Raw genomic sequence first — 24,329 nt, 5'->3', positions numbered from 1 at the left:
CACTGGATGGAGCACCCCCCGTGCACTTTTCCATTGCAATTTTTGGGCTGAATATTTGGGGGAAATACCACTTTAAGACACTAATTAAATAGTTTAACGTGTTGGCTAATAGTTGCACTAATTAGTCACTAATAGTTTTTACTTTTTCTGCCGCAAAATACAAAAAAATTCACTAAAAATCACACGCGGTTTCAAGGCACGTCTATTGCGTAATACTGGCACGAGAGAAATGGGAAGGAAAGCGCAAAAGAAGAAGCCGCCATGCCGCTCTGAGCCGCCATGAGCGGGAGAGGATCTGGCGGGCAGAGCCATAGAGTGCAAGAGCAATGGTGGGTGTGAGTAGGGGCCAAGGGGGGATATGAATGGATCGTGCACTGGGAGGGCAATTAGGTGAGAGCGGGTGCTCCATTACTCTGGCCTGGAAGAGGAAGTGAGAGGACATGAAGTGAATATGTGGATCTTGTCTATGGAAAGTAAGATGGCACTCAGGCCAAAAAGAGAAAGCAAGAGGGTGGCCTTAAGGCTTAAGCGGATCTTGCACTTAGAAAGGGAGAGGGCATAGGTGGGAGCCGATGCTCCATTACTCTGCCCTGGTGTTAAAGTGCGACCACAAGGTGGAATATGAATGGATCTTGTCTTGGGAAAGGAAGATGGCTCTCTGGCCAAATAGAGAAAGCAAGAGGGCTGCCTTAAGCGGATCTTGCCCTTGGAAAGGGAGAGGGCTTCGATGAGAGCTCAACTCCCCCCTCTTGATGGCAGAGATTAAAAGAGAAGAGTGCTTGCCAAATTCACTCTCGCTTGAAAGAGTCTCCCATTTCTTGAATAATTGACTTTTGTTTTAAAACCCTTAGCCCTGGCCGCCATTATTATTATTATTATTATTATTATAAGCAGTCTTTTTTTATTTTTAGACTCAAGTGCCAACAACTTCCCTAATCTCATTATCTGTGCGTTGAGCTTGAGCTTTTCATAATCTAAGCGCCACTTCCATAAGCATTTTCCCCGCTCTTAGGCCTCCCACTCCTGGCCCGATTACCCCTTGATGTACTTGCCCCCCTCCCCTAGTACTACATACATACATGTATGGGAGCAAAAAAAAACACGCACAATCACGTAGCCGGGCGGCGAAATGTCAAAGTCAATAAAGAGAAATTCGGTTAGCTTCGGTGGCTGGCAGTCAGTTTTCTCTTTCCAACCGAACAGCCTACAACAAAAATAAGAGTCGTCCGTATCAGACAGACGACGACATCGAATTCGGAACGTGGCTATAGCCACCAGGTGAGTTACCACGCCCCCCCCCCTCCCCCCTCCCTGCTACACATTACGCGCTACTTTTTAAAAGTCAGGCAGAAAAATGTTTTTTAAACGCTAAATTACTTTTGAATGGCAGGTGGGCGTGACTGCGCATCGTCACGGGGGCGTGGCACACAGCGACAGCGTCACAATTTCATTTTGTGCTTCCTCATTTCCCCCCCACCCACCACACACCACCCACCACCCATACAGCCCCGCGACAACAGCCGCTTTGTCACCAGCGACTAGTGGGGGGGAGGGGCAGGGGTGCTTGGGGTGCTGCCGGTGGGGGTGGGGTGCTGGGGGTGGCGCTTTTTTTTCGCGTTGCGTTTGAAGAGCGGAAATGCTTATCCCAACACTTGAGCGTCACGTGCTGCCCCCCGCTCTGCTGCTGCTGCTGCCTCTGCTTCGGTCTCTGCCTCTGCCGCAGTCGACTTAGACACGGGCTTACTCTTTTAGTTTTTAACTTTTAGTTTTTAGTTTTTAAGTTTTTTTTTAAGAATTTTTTAAGTTTAAAAGCCTAAACTCAGCCTAATTTTTTCCTTAAAGACTCATTTTTCAAAGCCTATTTTTGTATTTATTTTTTAACTTAACACTAAGAAACTATATACTCTACATATATTTTAAATTTTTTCCAAAATTCTAATTCCTTCTGCTTAGTTGCTTAGTTATTTTTTTTTAACTGCCACTTTTCTTCCTTAAATTTTCCAAAATTAAAACACAAAAATTTCAAAATTCTGAATTTATGAATAAATTTTAAAAAATTAACTATTTAATCCCAGCATAGTTGCTTAGTTATTTATTTTTTAATCGCCGCTAAATCTTAATCTTTATTTTCTTAATTATTTCTTAAAAAAACACCAATCAATCCCTAAACTTTTTAATAAATTTTAATGAAAAACGACGGGTATTTGTTGGTAATCCCCTCTATAAGAACTACCCCCCCGCCCCTCCTGAGAGTCACTAAACCTCCTTAATTCTTTTTTTTTTTTTTTAGAAATAACTGTGCCACGGAGGCGTAGAAAGAGACAGGGAGAGTGGGGCAGAAAGAGACTGGGGCAGGGCTTAGACTCTGTGGCAGAAGAGCCTAAGGTCGTTGTCGTTGTCGCTATGGCTCTTGTTGTTGTTGTTGTTGTTGTTGTTGTTGGTGGAAAAGTGGAAAAGAGGAAAATCCCTCCCGCCCACCTGGCAGGTAGGAAGAGGGGGGAGGGGGCTGCTGCCCTGTAGGTGTTTTGAATGTTTAGCTCAAGTGGCTTTTTAAAACACATTCTATGCTAATTAAGGGCCGGGCCAGAGCCTAAATGAGTTGTTGCTGTCGTTTGGGGTGGTTCTAGGGGGGAGGGGGGATGGGGGGAGGAGGCGGGGGAGGAGGTGGTGGCTGCCATTTGATAAGCAGTTGCCATAAGATTGGCAACAGCCCAGGAGAGCCTAAGCAGATCCTGCCAATGTAATCAATGGAGCACCAGGAAGTCCTACTCCTCCCACTTCCATTCCTCCTCCTCCTCCTCCTCCTCGTCATCATCATCATCATTGCTTATTGCGTAATCCTTAAAGAGGGTGGGGAGGGGGGGAGGGGGGGAGGGGTAGTCCCATTTAATTAACGAATTAACAAAGCCAGAAGTTTTTGTGGTTTTTAAGTGATTTCGGGCCAGTCTGCGGGGGCAAAAAAAAGGGTTTTCTGTTCAAAAAAAAAAAAAAAAAGGGTTAAGTCAAGAGAGGAAGTCAGACAAGGACAAGGACGAGGAGGAGCAGGGAAGTCCTGGCAAACATTTTGCGGCCTTGTTATGGCATAATTGAATTATTGCCAAACCAAAAAACAAAATGGGCCAAGACGGCAAAGTTTCCTTCAAGTCCTTATTATTTTTATTTATTTTTTTCGTCCTCGCAAAAAAAAGGCTCCTTTTTGGAAGGCAAGAGAATTGAATTAGGACTTTAATTGAGGAGTTTTTGTGGCAGGCAGGTCCTTGAGAGAGCACAGATCCTTGAAGGCTAGGCCGTCTGGGAAAAACCCTCAACACTTTAGCCTTGACTCTATTTTTTTTGTATTTAAAATCTGAACCCTAAACCTTAACCCTTAACCCCTCATCTAGTAACCCTTTCCTTTCGTGTCCTCCCTTAGGCACACTTCGGATCTGGGATCTGGGACCGGAGCTCAGTATTACTTTCGGTGTTAGGCCCACAACATCAGACACGTTTTCAATCCCCCACCCACATTGAAAAAAGAGTATATATTTTGAGACAATTTTTAAGACACCATAACGACGGAGGCTATGCTCTTCCATCTGGCCATCATGGTTGTGGCTTCGTGGTTCGGCTTCTTCTGGATGCAGTGGCTCTATCTCTATCTGCTGGAGCGCCTCTTCGCCTGGATAGCCCACCAGCTGGAGGTTACTCGCCAGAAGCGTGTACGCGAGGAGATGGAACGTCTTGGTTTGGATTTTCGGTTCGTCAAGGAGCAGGAGGACAAGGACAAGGAGGACAAGGAGGAGCAGGAGCTATCCCTTAATGGTCGCAAGCCATTCCGGCGCAACTACCTCGATTTCCGGGGCGGCGATGGCGGAGATATCAACGATCTACTCTCGCCGCCCATCAAAAACCGCTTCAACTGCCGCATGGAACAGTGCTGCGACGTCCTGTCCGCGGGCCTCAGTCTCGTCCTGGAGGACGAGGTGACCCCTCGGTTCGTGGCCGCCCCCGCCCCGGCTGGGGAATGGAATCTCCTCACCCGCAATCTTCGCCAGCGCAAGCGCTACCTCAACTGGCAGCTAAGGATCGCCTGGCTCATCGGCTGGATCATCCGGTATGTCCTGATGCTGCCCATGAGAACGATCGCCTGCTGGGGCTGCCTCCTGATGATCAGTGTGGTGACAGCGGTGCTGGGGCAGCTGCCGGAGTGGTCCTTCAAGAGGAAACTGGTGGAGCTGGTGCTGCGACAGTGCTTCCGGATCACGGCCTCCTGTCTGCCGATGATCCAGCGCTTCCACAACGTCCAGAACCGGCCCACCATGGGCATCTGTGTGTGCAATCACACCAGTCCCCTGGACGTCCTGGTGCTCATGTGCGATGCCCACTACTCCCTCACCGGCCAGAAGCACGACGGCATCCTGGGCGTCCTCCAACGCGCCCTCTCTAGAGTCTCACCCCACATGTGGTTCGATCGCCAGGAGTTGGGGGATCGTGAGGCCCTCGGTCTGGTACTCCGGCTCCATGGGACGAACAAGGACCGTCCGCCCATCCTCCTGTTCCCGGAGGGCACCTGCATCAACAACACGGCCGTCATGCAGTTCAAGAAGGGCAGCTTCGCCGTCAGCGACATCGTCTATCCGGTGGCCATCCGCTACGACCGGCGGTTCGGGGAGGCCTTCTGGGACAGTACCCGCTACTCGATGCTCCGCTACATGCTGATGGTGGTCAGTTCCTGGTGCATCTGCTGCGATGTCTGGTACATGCCGGCCCTCCGGCGTCGGGTCGACGAGACTCCCGTGGACTTCTCCAATCGCGTCAAGGCCGCCATTGCCGCTCAGGCGAACATCGAGGATCTGCCCTGGGATGGGAACCTCAAGCGGCAGGCTCCAGTCCGGGACTGGCAGTAGAATCGAGGCGAAGACTCTAACCTAGAACCTGATCTTGATGACCAACCGGATGAAGACCTCTAATTAGAACCAGGACCCTTTAGAACGTTATTTAGAATCGAAAACCGTTTGCTAACATTTTCCACCTGCTTTTGTAAAAATTTCTAGCGAATCCGTAGGGCATCCCAATAGGCAGCACCCAACAACCCAACTAGCCATTAACTGGACTATTAGGAGAGACTAGGAGCTTGCAACTTTGCATCTCGACCTCTGGAATCTCGGAGAGGAATCAAGAATCTGGAAGCCATCCTCCGAGGGCTACAGATCGCAAAGAGGTGTAATAAAAGCCATTCATTGGCAAGAGAGTGTTAACAAAAGATAATGGTTTTTATTGAGAAAAGGGGGGCTTGCTGGCACTCGGGCGTATGCGTAATATCACCTAGAGACTTGAATTGCTTATAATTTCTATAAAATATGAAGAATAATGCAAATAAACTCCTTTTACGTCACTTTTCAAATGAATCTGTACTACGTAGCCTTTAAAAATGAACTCTTAGGCTTACGTCAAAGCGTAAGACTCAAAATGAGCTCACATTACGTATACGTAATATTACCAAGAGACTCGAAATCCCACAAATTATAAAGTATAACTCAAAAGAACTCCTTTTACGTCGCATTTCAAATGAATTCCTACTACGTATGCTTCGAAAATGAACTCTGATGCTTACGTTGAAGCGTAAGACTCAAAATGAACTCACATTACGTATACGTAATACATAAAATGAACATTTATAACGTATACATAACGTTTCAAATGAACTCTTATAACATATACGGTATATAAATTACGTATTACGTATACGTAGTGATTAAAGTGAACTCTTATAACGTAAAAGTCATGTTTTGAATGAAACTCCATTACGTATAGGTAATATTTGTAATAAAGAACATTATATAAGAGAATTTTGGAATAAAAAATGTTTAAAAATATTATAATTGCAAATAGGTAGCAGTTTTCCCTAGAAATGAGAAATAGAATGCGAATTTCGTAAGAACTGCAAGAACTGCCCCAATTACGTACCGTAAGTACCATAAAGATGGAAAATAATCAAGAAAATGAATGAAAAATATATTCCTTAAGGACTTCATGACCTCAGACTCGACAAATGGAGGTGATTGGGCAATAAAATTTTAAAATAGATTACATAAGCACACTTTACGCATTACGTAGTCGCATATAACAGTTATAAAAGTGAATCCGACACTCTTTTGTAGTTTAATTATTAAAATATAAGTTAAAATACCACTTTTCATAACTAATACCATCTAACATCGCTATCTACTTGATTTTTGAAAAGACAACCTACCGTTTGGGCTGAACAATCTTGCGCTCGCCGTGACGTATGGAGGCGTTGGGTCCGTACCGCCCCAAGAGGGCGCTCTGGGATTGTGAGACGCCGCCGGCCGCTGAAGCGGATGCCGCTGTGATCGCCGCTAAACCGCTACGTAACGAAGTGCACGGGGCATGGCCCAGGCCCACGCCGAGGGCTGACTGCGAATGGACGGCATAGTCGAGACCGGGCAGCTCCAAGGAGGCGATCGGATGGATCCTAGTTAGGGAGAGCGTGCTCTCTAGTACCGTGCTGAGGAGCGGGGCGCTGCGGAGGGATCTCAGGCTGCCGCGGCGTGTTAACGAATCCGGTTTATACATCCGGAAACCGGATGGGGAGGGACTACCAATTAGCCAGTCCTCCTCCTACTGCTCCTCCTACCCTCCCAATCTTCTTGGTTAACTAACTAACCTGCCTGCCTGCCTGTCAGTCACTTCAGGGCGGGTTATGGGTGATTTGTAATTGCCGTAAACGTTCCAACTCCGGTTAGGGCTTCGCTGGCGACTTCTTAGATGGAGTTATGGAGCAATTACGCTGTTTATTGTGCAAAACTAGCGGGTCACGCAACTAGCTGCTCTGCACTGCTCTGCTCTGCTTTGTTTAATTATTTTTTTGCTGGCTGGCTGGCTGGACATTCGATTGTTTGCCTCACGTGCTTCGGTACTTGCGTGCTTCCCTCCTCAATGATGGCAATGGAAGTGGCAGTGGCTACGGCTATGGCGTTTTGTTGCCACAAATGTTTCAACAAATTGCTTGTCGCTGTTTCTGGGCTGCTTTGCATATAAGATTTGATTTGTCAGATGGCAGATTGCAGATTGCAGATTGCAGATTGCAGATAGTGATTGAAAGTGGACACGAGGGACTAACTGACTAACTGACTAACTGACTGACTGACTGACTGACTAACTAACTGTCTGTCTCTTCATGTATTGCTTTTGCAAAAGGACTGGGACGGAGGGCGTGCGAGGAGACTGCAATTAGTGCACAACTAATTGATGGATTGCATTGCTGACACTAGTACTCGTACTAGTACTAGTACTAGTGCCTAATGAGTCTGATTTCGCGGCAGCTGTCGGCTAAGTGATTCATCGAAAGCAGCTCTGATGGATGGGCACTTGACGCTAGTCGCCAAATCACAAATCACTAAACACTAAACACTAATCGCTCTATTCACTAATCAGATCAGAGAGCTCTAATGAGTTGCCGTCCCCAGAAGGCCAAGGACTTTAGATTTTCTATTCAATAGAAATGAGAGCATTGTCGAGAGTTGAGAAATATATATTTTAATTATTTACATACAAAGACCAACCCTTTCTTTGCTAAAAAAAATGTCTCTAGAGATAGTCTGTGTGGGAGGTTTGGTAGATATTTACAAGATTCTTAAAGCTATTGAAGAAGAATAATGGAAAATCTTTAAAATGCCATTTCAAGTCTCCTATTTTGAAGCCTAAAATTATGCTATACAGTTTATATAGTCTGCTTTTGGGCTGTCAAGTGGGGAGAACTAGGAAAAATCACTTTAAAGAGCTGTTTGAGAGTTTCTACTATCGCATGAGACTCACTTAAAGCTATTGCATTAAAATAATATCAAATCTCCAAAATGCTTTCTCAAAACTCCCATTTCAGCTCCCAAAAGTATGCTATACAGTTTATATAGCCCACTTTTGAGCTGTCAGTTATGGAGAGCTTAGAAAAAACACTTTAAAAACTATATAGTTACTACTTAGACTAAAAAGAATGTAATATCTCCAAAATGCTTTCTCAAAACTCCCATTTGAGAGACTAAAAGTATCCAATAGAGTCTACTTTTAGGCTCTTAGGCATAGAGAGTTGAAAGACAAACAGTTTAGCAAGTATTTTGAATAGAAAGTAACTACTTAATCATTAAATGAAACTCACTTGTGTCAAATCTAAACGAACGATGATGAACGAACGTTGTTTTTCTTGATAATGGCAATGGCATTGGCAGTGTTGGGGCGTTATGCTGTTTATTGTTGTTGGTTTGTTTGTTCTTCTGCTTTTTAGTTGTTTTTTGTTTTTTTTTTTATCGAGATTCGTTGTTTATTGTTTTTTGTTTTTTTTTTTATATTTTTATTTTTTGGGGATCCTTCAGGGCAGCCCTTGGCCGGCCGCCCTCTCACCTTGGTGGACTCTTCTCAGTCGCTCGATTCTTCCCTCGCTGGTTTTCAATATTTCTCCGTTTTTCAACACTAAACACTGCACTTTTTTTTTGAAGTTTTTTGATTATTTTTGTTTTTTTGTTGGATTTGTTTATGGAACTAGTTCTGAATTTGTATTTACAATAATGTCGCTAAGTCGATTTGATTTGTTTCTTGGGTGTTTCTTTTTATTATTTAATATTATTTTGATGATGGGAATAACGAGAGTCGAGCTCAGAGAGGCAAGACTGACTGATTGAGTGGGTGACTGACTGACTGACTGACTGATTGATTGACTGATTGACTGACTGACTGACTGACTGACTTGATTAACTGATTGGACTGAGAACCTACGTGAATCGAATCAAATGGGCAACCACCGAGTCTCACAATCGCTATCCTTGCGATACAATCCAGGGCTGCATGTTCTGACAGGGTTGCCAGCTCTTTCTCTGGCCATTTGCCACCGAGTCCAATCCATGGCTCCAATCCCTGCCACCTTCGGCTCGGCTCCTTCGCTCCTTCCTCGCCTCGCCTACCGCCGCGCGATCCGATCACTCACCGTCGCCACTCATCCGACATCTGTTGCCGTTGTCCTTGCTCTCCTTCTCTCTCTCTGTCTCTCTCTTGTCCTTGCTCTATTTTAGGTCTATGTCCTGAGCGTTATAGCGCTCTTCTTCGCTCGTCCTGCGGCGTGAGTGGAGTGTTGGGGGGAGTGATGCGTGGGGCAGCAGTTCGGAGGCAAGTCTCTTCCAAAAAAAAAAATAAAAAAAAAACTGCAAAGAGAGAGAGAGGGGGGGAAAAAGGATATTATGAGTGATATAATGGAATTAGAGTAAATTTTAGATTAAAATGTGTTGCCTACTTTTAGGCTGTAAAACTTTTAAGAGTGAAATAGAGAGAGGAGTGATAGGGAGTTTAGTTTTAAAATTATTCTGGAGGTAAAAATTTCTCATAAATAAAATGACTGCCTACTTTTAGGCTTGCTGACCCCATCATCTCACAGCTCTTTAGTTTTCTTTGCATTATTAATGACTTCAATTTCTTGGCATCACAATTTTTACGATAAACCTCCTACTCCTACTCCTCCCTCCGATAATAATCGATAAATATGAAATTTTCTAATCGGGATTTTGCTTTCCATTTTCCACACTTTTTGTTGCTTTTTTTGTTTTTTTTTTCGTGACCTATCTAGAATCAAAGCATATTTTTCGGCGGGCTGGGGAGGAAGGGGCGTGGCTGTCCACGTTAGGGTCATTCCTTAAGGAGGACGAAGGACGAAGGACTCATGATATTGGCCACATTTTTCCACTCAAGCAGGAGTTGGAACTGTGGGCGTGGTGGACCACAGAATGTGATTTTTTTTTTCTGATTTTTTTTCAGAGCCACTCAAATACAGCTTCTCAGATTTTGCTCCGATTTTTCCCGACACACTTTTCCACCACAATGGGTGGGTGTATGGGTGTGCGATGTGGGTGATTACGGGCTGAAACTGAAAAGCCAGAGGGAGAATGTAAGCGAGAGGGAAATTTTTGTGCCCAACAGCAAAAATAATGAAAGTATTTGCTTTGCTAAGCACAAAAATATGTCAAAGTAAATTTCTCTTCATTTTTTTTTGTTTTCTTCTTCTTCTCTGCCCAACCGACCTCCTTCTTTGTATCCTTTAAGCGCCAGACTGTGTGTGTGTGTGTGCGAGTGTGTGTGTGAGTGTGTAAAAGGGCGGGAGTTCACTTGGGTCGCGGCTCGGTTGCGTTGAAATGCGTCGCACGTAGCCATGTAGCAGATTTTCTTTTTAATATTTATACGACGGGCTACCCCCTCTCCGCACTCTTGGCGGAAAACTGCAGCAGTTAGATACTGCCACTGCCACTGCCAGAGTTGCCACTGCTCCTGGTGTTACTTGCCACAGTGACTGTTACTCTCAAGTCCCTGGGAATCCTGGGACTTTATTTCGAAATGGGATTTCTGGTTTCATTTTATTTTTATTTTTACTTTTTTTTCTGTGTTTCTGTGTTATTTGTATTATTTTTTTAAGGATTTGAATACCCTGTAATTAGAGTTATTTGTTTTAAAATTTTACAGGTTCTATCTTAAAGAAACAGATACTATTCTAGAGATACAGATACTACCTATAAGATTTTTTTGAAGCCTTCTTTAGCTCCAAATTCTATCTTTTAATAATCAAATTTATCTTTTTTTTCTTTGGCATTTTTCCAGGGTATTCCCTTCTTCTGATCCTTCAACATCCTTGACTATTTTTCACGTGCTTCTCTCTATTTTTTTTTTTTTTTGTTTCCCGGCTCGTTTCTGCTTAATGCGAACTCGTTGCGGCAGTTAAAGTTGCAGCAGCGCTGGCAGAGGCAATTGTAATTAACTTTTAGATGGCTTTTCTGAGTTTTCCAGCCCCCCCCCTGACTCCCAGAGCCCCTTGGCTCTACACCTCTTGGCTAGTTTCGTCCGCCTCTAGCCACCCAGCCCCCAAAAAACATGTGTATGAAGCCTGAAGCCCCTTCGGTTCCTTGGAAAATGAAATGCGTATTCTTAGCCTCAAGGAGCCACTACCGTCTACCGACTACCGACTGCCACTGGCTTTGGCTTCTCTCCTTTTGCAATTGTAATGAGATTCAAGGAACACGCATAGAGGAGTACGGGAAATGCTGGGGAAAATGAAAATGCTGGGAAAAAAAAAAAATAGCAAAACGCTGGAGAGCACAAGGGCTTCCAAATGGGATTCTGGAGGCATTCAGGCAAGTTTATTAGATCATTGCGGCATGCCCAGAAGCAAATTATTAAAGATTCCACAAGATTCTTAAATAGTAATAGTAATAGTAACTGGCATCTTATAGTTAAGAGTTTAAAGTTTAGAAATACATCTCCAAATATTCATCCAAAATGCCAATTAAAACGGAGAATCTCTTGCCAAAAACAATTAGAGAAAATTTCTAAAGAAAATTGCCAAACAAACCATCGAGTTATCCTGGCAAACAAGTGACATTTAAATACAGGATCTGCTCGCCCTCCTGTGCCAGTCAAAAAATGCCATTTAAATGCATGAAACACACTTTTTTGGGGTGTCACTTAGCGCCTTGAGCTTTGTTTAAAAACCAGTGTCCCAGAGACTGTGTGTGTGTGTGTGTGTCCTTTTTGGGTATCCCCAGGGTATCCTTGGGCCAATTTAACCCCATCAGGAAGCGCTTTGTCTCGGCGTCAATTGGCCCTGAGTGCGTGTGTGCTCGAGGGCAATGAATTGCTATGATTTATGTCTCCTCTCAGAGGCTCTGGAGCTCTGGTTCTGGTTCTGGAATTCACAATTTACATTTGGCTTGGCCCGACTTTAAAATTTATTTTTTTTGGCCAAGACAAGAGGGCCCGCGGCGTCAGCTGTTGGGAAAAATGTCGGAAAAAGCCAAAAAAAAAAAAAAAAAACGAGGATAGGGTTGAGAGTAAAAATGAAATCGAGGCAGAAAAATACCCATATCATGCTGCTCGGTTCGGCTATATGATATATCACGATTACTGCTGACTATGGCTTATTTGGAAATCTGCTGCTGCTTCGGCCAGAAAAAGGGAAATGCTTTCTCCACGCTTTCTTCCTGGTTTCCATTTCCAAAAAATACATCCTTGTTGCGGGCTGACGGGTAAACAAGCGAATCCATCAATCAACCGCACGTAAAACGCACACAAAAGTGACAATGTGGTTAGGCAGGGATTGCTGACAGAGTGCCTAAGCTTAAGGGGTGGTGGCAACCCTGGCCCCAAAAATCCTAACCCTAAAAAAAAAGCAATTCGATATGCATGCTTCGTACAAAATGAAATTTCAGACATCACAGAACCACAAACAGAATTGGAAAGAAGTCGACGGCGGCGGTGGAAAAAGGAAAAAATTTGAAGGCTTTTACCAAAAAAATGTATTTTTTATACACTTTTAGGGGGTGTTGTGGTATTATTGTTTTACAAGAGCTCTAAATGTCATTAGGGTAGTTGGTAAATGCAGTTTATAAGCAGCTTAGCTGACGGGCCTTGGAGCTTCGAGTTTTTATTCAGAAAGGGCTATTTGTTTGTTATTTGTTAGTTGGTTTTTTTATATATTTTTTGGTATTTTTTTAAGCAAAAGGTCTTATCTTTATGATTAAATCATTTTAATTGAAGAAGAACATAAACAACTCTGTGAAAGTCTCTTTTTTAAGAGCCCTGTCCGTCTGTCCACAAGTCTCTTGATTTTTTAAAAATATTATATTATAGGTATTATAGGAAAACCCTTAATCTTAAATAGAAGAGTCCTTGGAAGGTCTAAGAAGCTCTTTTAAGCCTAAGTCTGTCCTCTAAACTAGCCTCTTCATCGAAGAACTCCCTAGTCTATAACCCCTAGAACCTTTAGCCTCTTTTTCATCCCATAACTATGTAAGTAACCCCTAATCCCCTCCCCGTTTATGAGTCACAAGTCTTGCATGTAATTTCTTAAAAATCTGTAGCTACTCCCTAAAAAGCATAACCATTCTCCTGAATAATGGTCCATTAGTGCTCGTTTCCTCTAAAAAACTTTACCTATAAAAAGGTTAGTTGTAACCAAAAAGTAACTGAAACTGAAGGAGTAACTGGAGCGGGAAACTCATTTTCCGAGAGAGGGAGAGTACAAAGTGCGAATCATAAAGAAGCTCCTCCTCTTGAAAGAGATTCTCTTGAAAGTAACCGCGATTTGTCAGGACAATCGTGGGCTTATTAAGGATTTTTATTTGCCAAAGGATGGGTTGTCCTTGCCCCCTCCCTCTCTCTAAGCTACCGTCATCAATATAAAGTTGGCTTTTGGAAAAGCGACATGATTTCCGCTACTTTTGACTGATAGACTCGTACTTCTTTGTTCGAGTTTATTATTCTTAGCAAACTGCTTCCACTTGTACTAAATCTTGGGCACTTTCTTTTGTATATTTTTTTGACTCTGGCCAGATATATGTACATGTGTATCTGCCAGATATATAGATATTCTGTTGTAGTGGCAGCAAACTTTCTGTTGGTCGTAAATTTTATGAAATAAAATGGCAATAAAACAAGTTCATGTTTGGATGTTTCTGTATATTCTGCAATTATTTGATTACTTTTGCTCCCCCAAAAATTTATTAGCTAAACAAACATTTCCAGAGGGGGGCCTGGGGGCCTGGGGGGGGGTAGGGAAAACATGGAAATTCACACACAACATACAACACACAACATACACTCTGGGAAGGATAACTTTTGCCAAAGCACGTTCTCCACTGAAGGGATGAAGGGAAGGAGAAGGAAGGATGGAGGCCAGAGTGCAAATATTGAATTAATCAAATTTCATTCTCTTGTGTGTAATTATTCGTGAGATTATAGCCGCAAAGGTCTCTGAGCCACAGCTCCTTTATTTGCTTTCCTTAATTTTCAGAAATTCATGTCTCACCTCCCCAGAAACAAAAAGTTCAGGCCCAAGGTAGCTCAGTTAATTATAATTATCAACCTAAATAGGATTTAAAGAATTGCCAGTCTAGGGTCTAAAAAAAAAGACTCTTTAATTCATAAACATTTCATTGAAACACCTCTCCTCTCCTCTCCTCTCCTCGTTATGCAAATATTTGTCCTGGACTAAGTCCTAAATCACAATACCTGCGGCCTAAGTCCTTGATAATCCTGCCCGAAACTAGCCTAAGTCCCTCGCCACACACACTGTGACAGGCTTTTGTCAACAGGCCCCAAAAATTTGTCAAATCGACTTAAGCTACTTAGGGATCTGGCAGGACTAGTGTGGAAAAGGACACCCTGCCCCCCTCCCCAGTGATGCGTCGATAATGCGATTTCAATGCGCATATGCGTTTATCACATTAAAAGACAATTTGTCGTATTAAAAAAAAAAAAGGAAGTGACGAGGACAGAACCCAAAAATACCAGATCAAAAGCATTTCGAGACACAATCCTTTTTTGGGCAGGACACAGGCAGGAAAAAAAAAGAGAGAAGAGATGAAAATGCCAAGACCGCGAATCGAATCCAATCGAATCAATAAAATTCAAATTAGTTTTGGGCAATCAGGGAGTCTCAGGATCAGGCTCAGGCTCAGGCTCAGGCCTAAGCATCCAGCCTCCTTCAATCATTTATCCATTGCCATGGCAGGAGTAAGAAATAAAAGGATTCGCCAAGGACTCCCCCACTCTTGAAACAAAGAAAGCCAAAAGCTGGCTGACTCCTTAAGGGTGGTGACGGAGCGGAGCTGCTATCTGGACAAATCAAATCAGAATCAAGTAATTTGCCATGATTCCTCGACGCTCTGACCGCAAGCTCAATTAAATTACCAAAAATCCAGAGAAACGACAAGGATTCTCGCATAACTGAGTTTTGTAGACGAGCTGATGCTCTAGATGAATAAATATCAGGATTTATTTAGTATTTCTAGCAAGTGTGGCTCTCTTTTGTGTCACTTAAGAGGCTGGTCACTCTAGAAATAAACAGCTTACTGTTTTTATTTAAAGAAATATCTACTTATCTTACTGATTTTCGTTAACTATGCAATTCTATTTAGTTTTTATTAAAAGTGTGACCTTATACTCATCACTTTTTCCTTACAAGAGAGTCTGGACACTCTTGAAACCTAAAACTTTGTATTCTTATTAAAAGAAATGTTTAAATATTTCTTTTCTACTTTAGAAGACTAAATTTCAATAAAGACCTCCTTATTTTTAGTATTTACTGTAAGTATGACCTAATTTTTGTTTAAAAAATGCCTCTGGGCAGTCTAGAAACCTTAAACTTCTACAGAAACCTCTTCAATTGACTCGCAATTTGATAACTGCTTCGCAAATCCCCAAACATTGTAATAATAATAACAATAATGTAAAACATTGCCAAAGATTGCCAAATAAAAAATTTGATTCGATACAGCTATTCGGAGGTTTAAGTTAATTCGATCGATTTGGATTTCGATTCGAAGAGCACTTTAGTCCCCGAGTTGGGGAAAACCCCAACTTTATATCGCAGTCAATTGAACCGAAATAAGCCAGGGAAAGTGTGTATCCCCTTCGATGGCTCTCTCCCCTTTTGGAGGAATGGTGGAAATGGTGGAAAATATCCCTGACCCCACCACGGATTTGGAACGCCTTGTCGCTTCGTTGGTTTTGTTGGCGATTTGCATCCCTCGTTTGGTAGTGGTAGTGGTAGTGGTCCTCCCCTCGTGCCGCCAAAGAAAACTTCTTCTCAACTCCAATTTAGACCATACTATGGGCTAACCCCCTTACACCCTTACAGGACATGCAGGACATCCCTCAGCTAGTTTGTGGGTCATGGTGGCTGCGGCCAAGGCGTTAAGTGTCTTGGATTTATTATTAGATTTGTCTGCTGGCTGCTGGAAGGATGTGTGTTATGTCTTCCTGTTGTTGATGATGCCAGTGTGTGGGTGCAGAGTGAGAAAAGGGGGGTTACTCATAGATATAAGGGGGTAATTGGAGAATGTAAAGAAAAGTTCGATTTTAAGGGACATTTGTGGGAAGAATTGGTGGTCTCAGATATTCAGATATCAAATAATATTAAATTAAATTTTAATTGAATTTTAATAATTTGTATTTCCCCTTTCTTTCAGTGGATTATTTCGGGTGCGTGGCAAATCTGAACAAATATGCCTGGCAACTTTAGTTAAAGTTGCTCCCAACTCTCGCCCAAAAAGCGGCAGAGCACCAGGATCGGGACCAGAACCAGGCCTTGTATCCTTATATCCTTGTATCCTTGTAGGGTAGACCAAAGAGGAACGCTAATGTGGTTTGTTAGTTTTTCCTGGCAGCCATTAAAAGGCTTTGTTATGGGATTTGTGTACGTGTTGAAATTTACAAAGTTTTTTTTTTTTTGCTTTCCTCCTCCAAACCCCGGGAGCTTGCAGGACTCTCCAGGATATCCAGACTGGCGTGCCGTATAATAATCAATTTAGGTGAAATTTTTGGCCAAACAGCTTTAAGCCCATAAAACGTTTGTAGCTCAGCGAGTGTGCGAGTGTGTGTGTAGTATCCTGGTATCCTTGCTATATCCTGGCAAAACCGATTATGAGCATCTTAAGAGCAACAAATTTGCTACGCTTTATGGCCCTGGAACTTGAGTTTCTTCTCGGCAGGATAAGATTGAAAGGCTGGCTCCTCCACCCCCACCCCCACCACCTCCTTCCCCTCCTGCTGGGAGATGGCGTGGAGAGCCTGGCGTATCCTTGCTGCACTTCAAGTGTTGCTCAAAATTTAATGGTCGGGCCCGGAAAAACAAATAAGCAACAAAAACACACACTCACTGACAAAGGACTCCTTCCCAATCGCCCAATCGAAATCAAATTTGAGACAAAAGCAAAACAAATAAGGACCAGTGTCTCAGGCACACCATATTTGATGAATTTTATTTAAAGAAAGTGTGGCCAGAGGTTAGGGCTTTTGCTTTGTCAGCCAGTGTGGCAGAGGTGGTTTTATTTTAATTTAATTTAAGTTCTTAAAGACTTTACAGAAGCTTTATACAAAATAAAAAGATAAAAAAATAAATAAGAAAACAATATATTATAATATAGAGAATAACTTAGACACGTGTGTAGAAATTTGTAAGAGTTCCATGGTTAAAATTTGCAATAAGGAATGAAAAAAATAATTAAAATAAAATAAGAAAAGAAGTAAGTCTCCGCCGAAGAATTCGGGGGCTCGGAAAGTCGCAGCCCCAAGAACTGTTCGATGGGAAAGCCCAAGGTTTTAAATAAAAAGTAAACATCAGAAGGAAAAATATTTAATAAAAAATAAAATAAGGAAAGAAACACAGAAAATAAAAAGGCCAATTGTCGAACAAATCCAAGGTATTTCATAATAATTATAAAAATAAATAATAAAATATTTAGAGGAAACGGGAATATTCCCTGGAGGATCTAGACAAGAGCCCCAGACTTTTGTTAAATAAAAAATAAATGAGAAAAATGAGTCAAGAAGAGGACAAACGCCACAGATCTCACAGATCCGAAGCTTTCTAAAAAATTGAGTGAGAGCCCAAACTGGATAAGAAAAAGGAGAATACTCCCTGGAGGATCTAGACAAGAGCCCAAGGATTTTCAAATAAAAAAAATGAGAAAAAATGTATCAGGATCAGGACAAGCGCCACAGATCTCACAAAACCGTGGCATTTAACAAAAAATTAGGAGGAGAACCCAAGCGGAGCAGTGTATGCGTCGTAAGTAGAGCCCATATTAATATAATTTGTTAAATAATAAATAAATAAAAAAAGCAAATCAGTAAACAAAAACAGAGAACCAGAGAGAAGGTCCAATGAATAAAATAATTAATTTAAAAAAGGGAATTGAAAGTATGAGTTGTTCGCTGCTTTGGATGCAGCGAGCAACTGAGTCTGGGAGGAGTAGAGCCTCCTTATATACCCTCAAAAGTCTAAATTCCTATTTGCAACACTGGTTGAATGCCATTTATGAGCTCTTGCAGCACTGGCTTATGGTTTAGTGTTCGAAATTTCGAAGCCTACTTCATATGTGTTTTCCAACACTAGCTTAAGTTTCGATTAATGTAATTAAAGGCTATTATTATGGATTTGAGCTTTTTGTAACTCTAGTTTCAAGTTCTAATAAGCAAACTATATTTCTTACCGTTGAGAAGTATTAAAGATAATATTTTTTGGACTATAAGATCTGGAGATCTGTAAATCTGTATATAAAATAGATTCCTTAATCGATTTATTTATATTCTTCAATACTATTATATAGCAATGCATCGATATAACTTCGTTTTATCGAAAAAGTTCCATCACTTCTTGAAAAGCGACAAGTATGTGAACTTATGGAAAGTAAAATATAAGTAGAAACTTTGTTATTTTTTACTTTTAATATTTAATTATAATTTGTGACATTTTAGGAACTACGAACTAGGTGTTGGTAACAGCAGAATGGATGGAGAGTGCAGAAACTTTATGATAATCCCTTTTTCCCTATTTTCTTTATTTTTTCTTTTAAGGATTTGATTTTAATCGATTTAATTATTCAATTTCTATCTCAAATCTAATAAGGAGCAATGAGGGGCTGGTCACATCATCGTTTTAGAGCAGGCCTTGAGAAAAATTTGACAAGCTCTCTCGTCATTACAGGGCGCCCTTGTCCCTCCAAAGTACCGGGTATTAGCATAAAAAAAAAAATACAATATTCATTGCAAATTCGCGAAAAGCTCGAAGGTAAAAAGAAGATTTGTTCCAGCAGCATTTCGGCGGCAAATTTTCTTGGTTCTGGCTGTGGCTCTGGCTCTGGCTCAGTGAAAGTTAAACAAATTCATGAACGCAGATTTGCAATGACAAAATGGTTTCTCGCCCAGGGGGTCCTGCCGTCCTCCAGTCCTTCCTCCAGTCCTGCTATCCTGCAGCCCTAGCATCTAAGTATTCCTAGCCCCGGGGATATATTTCTGGCGGTGCCCTAATCCCCATCTCTTCTCGTTTCTTCTTTTATTTTTTTTGTTGGGATTTTGTCGTCTCGGTTTTGGTTTTCCAGTCTGACTTGTGTTTTTTTCGTCTCAGTCTCCTTTTTTTTTTTTTTGTTCATCGGTTTATTTTTATAGTTATTACACCCAGAGCCTTTGTCGTGGGTTGTCTTTATTGTGTCAACTCTTTGGCCGAGGCAAGGTTGGCTGGTTGGCTGGTTGGCTGTTTGGCTGGATTGTCCTTCCCCCGATCCTTCTCCGTGCATCCTCTCGAGCACCTTATTGTTCTCATCGCCCCATCATCCATCGTCGTCGATTTCCTCGCCTTTCCTCCTTTGCGGTTGTTGTTTCTTCGGCTTTTATGTGGTCTGTTTTAAAAGGATTAAGCTGTCGTTAGGTTTTTGTTCGTCACGCCCCCTGCTCCGCCTACCGCCCACCATCCACCACCCACTCTTTCTGGATTTTCTTTCTGGCTTTTTTTTCCTTTCTTTCTTAGTGTCACAAATATTTCTCGTTGTTGTGTTGCTTTCTTTGAGTGCGTCTCGACTTCAAGCATCGATTATCCATAAAAAGCTGCAGGTCCTGCCAGCGGAGAAGGACAGCACTAGCCACTGGCAGAGAGAGAGAGAGATTGCAGGCAGGGAACAGGTCCTGCAAAATGGTCAGCTTCTGTTGCATCTCACGGATTCGATATGCAAATCAGATTGGATTTTTATCAATTTGCCCGAAGGATGGCTTCAGATTTAAATTTATTTTTATTTTTTTTATAGAGAAACTGCCAACTGGATGGGTTTTCATATTTTTTTTTTAGGAATAGAACCAAGAAGACTCATAAAAGGTTTAAAGTAGAGCCCATTGTTATAAAATAAAAATTATTAAATAAAATAGAAAAAGATTTAAAAGGCTTTAAAAAAGGAGGGCCACAGAACTCGTGAGAGCAGAGTTAGAATTAAAGAGCCCAAGGATTTTCAGTTAAAAAAAATATATTTAAATAAAAAAATAAGCAAAGAAGAAAAGCAATAAAAGAATTAATTAGAATTCTTTAAGAAACGCATTTAAAAGAAATGCAAGGAGCTGAACTCGTGAGAGCTGAGTTAGAATTAAAGAGCCCAAGGGTTTTTTAATTTTAAAAAAATATTTAAATAAAAAAATAAGTAAAGAAGAAAAGCAGTAAAAGAATTAATTATAATACGAATGCAAGGAGCTGACCTCGTGAGAGCTGAGTTAGAATTGAAGAGCCCAAGGTATTTCAAATAAATAAATATAAAAAATAAAATAAAATAAGAAATCAGCAAATATCAGCATGAAAAGGAGCTGAAGCCCAAGCTATTTAACGATTGCAAGTCGGGAGAGTTTCAAATAAAAAATAATTAATAAATAAATAAGCAAAGAAGCACAGGAATAAAAAATAAAAGGAAATAAGAGACCAAACTGGTACCTCAAGCAAGTTCTTTTGAGGCTCCAAGGTATTTAGAAATAAAATAAAAATTAAATAAGAAAAGCAGCTGAACTCGTGAGAGCTGAGTTAGAATTAGAGACCAAGTTTATTAATTATTAAATATTAATAATTATTATTAAATAAAATGAAAATAAAAATAAATAGGGAAGAGTGAGAAGCTAACTGCTTGGGGAGCAGTTAACTAATGGCTTGGAATGGTCAGAGGGCCTCCTTTTATACTGTTTTTGGGCCAAAACCGAGGCCTACTATCTCCGATAGACAAACGATAGGCAGAATGCAGTTATCGATTGCAACATAAAGGGGGCAACTCTGCCCTTAGATGCATCCCTGGCACCTAGCTGTCAAAATTTGGAGAAAAAGCTTAGCTGAGAAGACCCAAGCGGCTGGTAATTACGTAAATACGACACCCTGCGGCCCGCGGCGAGGCATATGCGTGAATTATGCGAGTTGTTTGACTTTCGCAGGTAATCTGAGTCACCTGTCAACACGGCGCGGCAGAAACTCAAACAGAAGGCGGCAGGCCGAGATGGAGATAAGGCGAAAGACAAAGGTAAAGTCCGTGGGAGAGGGAAAAAGCAAAAAACAGAAAAGAAAACAAAGACAAAGGCAAAGGGAAGCGGAAACCAAACAGAAAACCGAAACAGAATCGTCCTTTTTCTGCATTTTTTTTCCTTTGGAAAAAATCAACACAATGTAGCCAGAAAGTCGAAAAGGTGTCCGACAGCAACGAAAGTAAAGAAAAAAAAAAAAAAAAAAAAAGGATACGCAACAGAGTGGTAGAAGGACATAACCGGCAAGGACCCAAAGACAAAAGGCGGCAATAAACCTGGAATAAATGGCTCGAGAGCGGCTCCTCCGAAAAGGTGTTGGGAAAAAAGCATATTTTGCTGTTTTCTGGCATTCTGGCATTCGAGCGAAAGGGTTAGGACTCTCGCAGCCATAAAGCCGGGGAATGACTTCAAGGAATTGATATTCCTTCAAGTTATCCTGAACTTAAGATGCTCTATGGCAACACTTTAAGAAGTGAGTAGAAAAATCATGTCTTCCAAACCACTACATTTCTTTAAAAGAAAAAATAACCGAAACATCCTATATATGTAGATCCTGAATCCCTATACTCTCTCCAGTCAAAAAGGGTATTATTTATATCCTGCGATAAAAAATAATAAAATTTTAAATGTAAAGGACTGGGCAGTGGAATGACAGCGGAACACATACATACACATATCTCGGCCCAAAAAACTGGGCTAAAAGGGGAAGGCTTTAGCATATTGTAACGCTGCTCGTTTTGCGGCTTGTACTTTCTGTCTGGCCTGGTCTGGTCCGGTCTGGGGGAGGAGGACCTGGTCGGTCTGCCCTTCTGCTTTTTATGGCCACGTTTGATCGGACCTTTCCCTTCCCTTTCCCCAAAAAAAAACCCCCCAAAACCCACCGAAAAAAAGCGTATAATCCCCTTCCATGTGTGTGGCTAAATTAAATGCCGCAAGAAAAAAAAACCGATTGGAGGCTGAGTGGATTTTTACCTTTTTTTTTTTTGTAAAGTTGCTTTTGTTTGGTTTATACACACTTGTGTGTGTGTGTGTGTGTGTGTTAGCCCAAGAGGTCAGCGGACAGGTGAGGCAGATGACATCGGACAGATTGGGTTGGCTCGGGACCCTCCCCAGGTTGATGTCCGTCAGGTGTGGACTGTGGATTTTGGACTTGGGGTTCTGGATTCCACATCAAGGTGAGATCATTATGACAGGGAAATGGAAATTAATGGCCTAGGAAGTCAGTCTGGGCTGAAAGAGATGGCTGATAGAAGTTATTGTAGAAAAAAGCCTCTTTTTTACTTCAAATAGTTGTTATTCTTCATCATACTAGATCATAATCCATAATCCCTAATAGAAGAACTACAATATATCTAAATCTAATACAAATATAAGTATTTTATGCTTTTTTAGTGTTTTTTTGAGCCAAGTAACCAACGCAGTTATGAATCCCAGTCTAAAATAATACATGGTCACACTAAAATAAACTTATTAACTTCCTATTCTGACCAATTAGCTAGGATATCATACCTGGTACATCTTTTGGATGTTATTGTTGTAAGGAGCCCCGTTTTTACTTTAATAACTCATTTTTCTTATGATATCTTCATAAAATATCATCATAATATCATATATTTGTAATTAATAGTCAGAAACTGTATGATACCTGGTACTTACTTTTAAAATAATGAAATTTTAAGTTAATATGAGTCTAAAATCCATCCCAACTGAATAAGTTATTATAATACCTTGTATGTAATACCTGGTACTTCTTATACAAGATACTATAACTTCTCACCCACTTTTTACTCCTAGAATTTATTGTAGAGCTCACAATGTCTAATACCCGGTACTCCTAAAACAATAAATTCTATCCACTATAACTTCTAACCCTCTTTTAACTCCAAGAATCCAGTATAGAAGGAAAATTCTACCATCTATGACCCCTAAACCCCGGAAACCCCCTCATAACCTTGACTTTTAACCAACTATTTGTCCCTTTTCGAGCGAAGAGCCATCTCTGGGCTGGTAATTAGCATATGGGCCACCTCCACCTCCAGAATGCATATCTATAATTGCCAGATCTCGAGCCAGTGCAATCATAGTTAATGCAAAGTGGTCAGCCAGTAGTCTCTCTCTTGATTTTTTTGTTTTGTTTGCCAGGATTGTGGCACCTATTTGCCAGGATAGAGCTCCTGCCTCCTGCCTCCTGCCTTCGAGTGGCTTTTCAATTGTGTGACTCTCATCTCTCTCACCTGACTGCTGCTCCTGCTGCTGGTGGCCTTATCACGACCTTTTGCGGCCTATTCAGTTGACCCTCCATCCTCTGGTCCTTTCTGGCTCTCTGCCTTGATTTAGGCACGTAGGCGTGCTCAAGTCTCACATACCTATATACACTACGTTTCATAACTATAAGGCGGGGTGGGTCGGGGCTATATGGCAGAACATATTTCAGACGGACACTTTAAACCTTTAACCCGGGAACCAAGTGCACACCGTAGGCAATTTGCCCGAGACTCATTATACTCTACAGGGCTCAAGGGGTGCTCTGCTTTTCTTATTTATTTTAATCATTTTAGATCTTAAGTTTTAGATCTAAACTTCAAACTCTTTACTCTCTCACCCCTTAAACTCTTTTAAAATTTATTTAAAAAATATGTATGTTAAATAAAAGGGTATCTGTGATTTTCTCTGATTTTCCATTTATTTTTCCAGCATATGCCAGCAAAGGGACTCTTAAAGGACTCTCTTACTCCTGCTCATTTCAGTCTCGGCATGCTTAACCCTTTTTCAGTCGACCAGGCCACTTTTATTGCCCCTGTCCCTGGTCCTTGGTCCTTGGTCCTTGGTCCCTTGTCCCTTTCACCTTTTTCCCCCTGATCCTGTTCCTGCTCCTGCTCCTGTTCCTCTGCCTCCATGCGAATTATAAACTATTGTTTACACAAAGCGGAAGTCCTGGGCCAGCGTCTGCCATATATGCTTCATTAAATTATGCTTTATTAGCCTTTCGGGACTTGAATATGAAGTAGTGGCTGGCAGCCATCCAGCCATCCAGCCATCCAGCCTTTCAGCCGCCAGGACTCACCTCATCAAAGCCATAAAATTCAGCGCATGCCTTTGGCCCCAAAAACACACTCTGTGTGTGTGTTCTTGGGCCATATGTTGTACGTGAGAGCCAAGTCCAAAATACAAAAAAAAAAAAAAAGGGGTAACGAGAAATTTATGTTTTTGTCAAGTGATAAAATTTTTAGCTTACACGAGCAGTTAACCGAAACACAAAAAAAAAAAACAAGAATGGGAAAAAGGTAAAGAGGTCAGCGGGGTCAGAGATAGTGAAGACCATAAATTGAAAATTCAATTTCTTCAAATGTGTGGAGCGGCTCAGGCTTACCTGATTCTTTTTTTTTTTGGGCCGCATTTACGATTTGTTTGGGTTGGGAGGGAAGTAGTAGCCAGCCAGAGAGGGAATGGGCTGGTAGTCGCATCTGAGATACTGAAGT

The 24,329-nt window shown here is 41.6% G+C and overlaps 2 protein-coding genes across 4 annotated transcripts in view; one reads left to right on the top strand and one right to left on the bottom strand.

Moving 5' to 3' along the window:
* Positions 1-8,149, bottom strand: part of LOC6498777 (innexin shaking-B) — a 78,976-nt gene extending 70,827 nt beyond the window's left edge. The window contains exon 1 of one of the 2 annotated variants that reach the window (XM_044717438.1): positions 6,233-8,149. In XM_044717438.1, the coding sequence (XP_044573373.1) occupies positions 6,233-6,576 (344 nt within the window). In that variant the 5' untranslated portion in view covers positions 6,577-8,149. The remainder of the gene's footprint in view (positions 1-6,232) is intronic. The other variant, XM_032452224.2, reaches the window with a different exon arrangement.
* On the top strand, positions 1,144-5,242 carry LOC6504375 (glycerol-3-phosphate acyltransferase 3). Of its 2 annotated transcripts, none has more exons than XM_014903963.3 (2): positions 1,144-1,278; positions 3,413-5,242. In XM_014903963.3, the coding sequence occupies exon 2, from the start codon at positions 3,564-3,566 to the stop codon at positions 4,884-4,886; it is 1,323 nt and encodes a 440-aa protein (XP_014759449.1). In that variant the 5' UTR covers positions 1,144-1,278; positions 3,413-3,563; the 3' UTR covers positions 4,887-5,242. The 2 variants fall into 2 exon arrangements, with proteins under 2 accessions (XP_014759449.1, XP_001967094.1); XM_001967058.4 differs by having other exon boundaries at positions 1,161-1,278; positions 3,544-5,242.
* Positions 8,150-24,329: the final 16,180 nt, after the last annotated feature.

The sequence above is a fragment of the Drosophila ananassae genome, chromosome XR (genome assembly GCF_017639315.1).
Source record: "Drosophila ananassae strain 14024-0371.13 chromosome XR, ASM1763931v2, whole genome shotgun sequence".
Lineage (NCBI taxonomy): Eukaryota > Metazoa > Arthropoda > Insecta > Diptera > Drosophilidae > Drosophila > Drosophila ananassae.
This window is presented reverse-complemented; position numbering and strand designations above follow the sequence as displayed.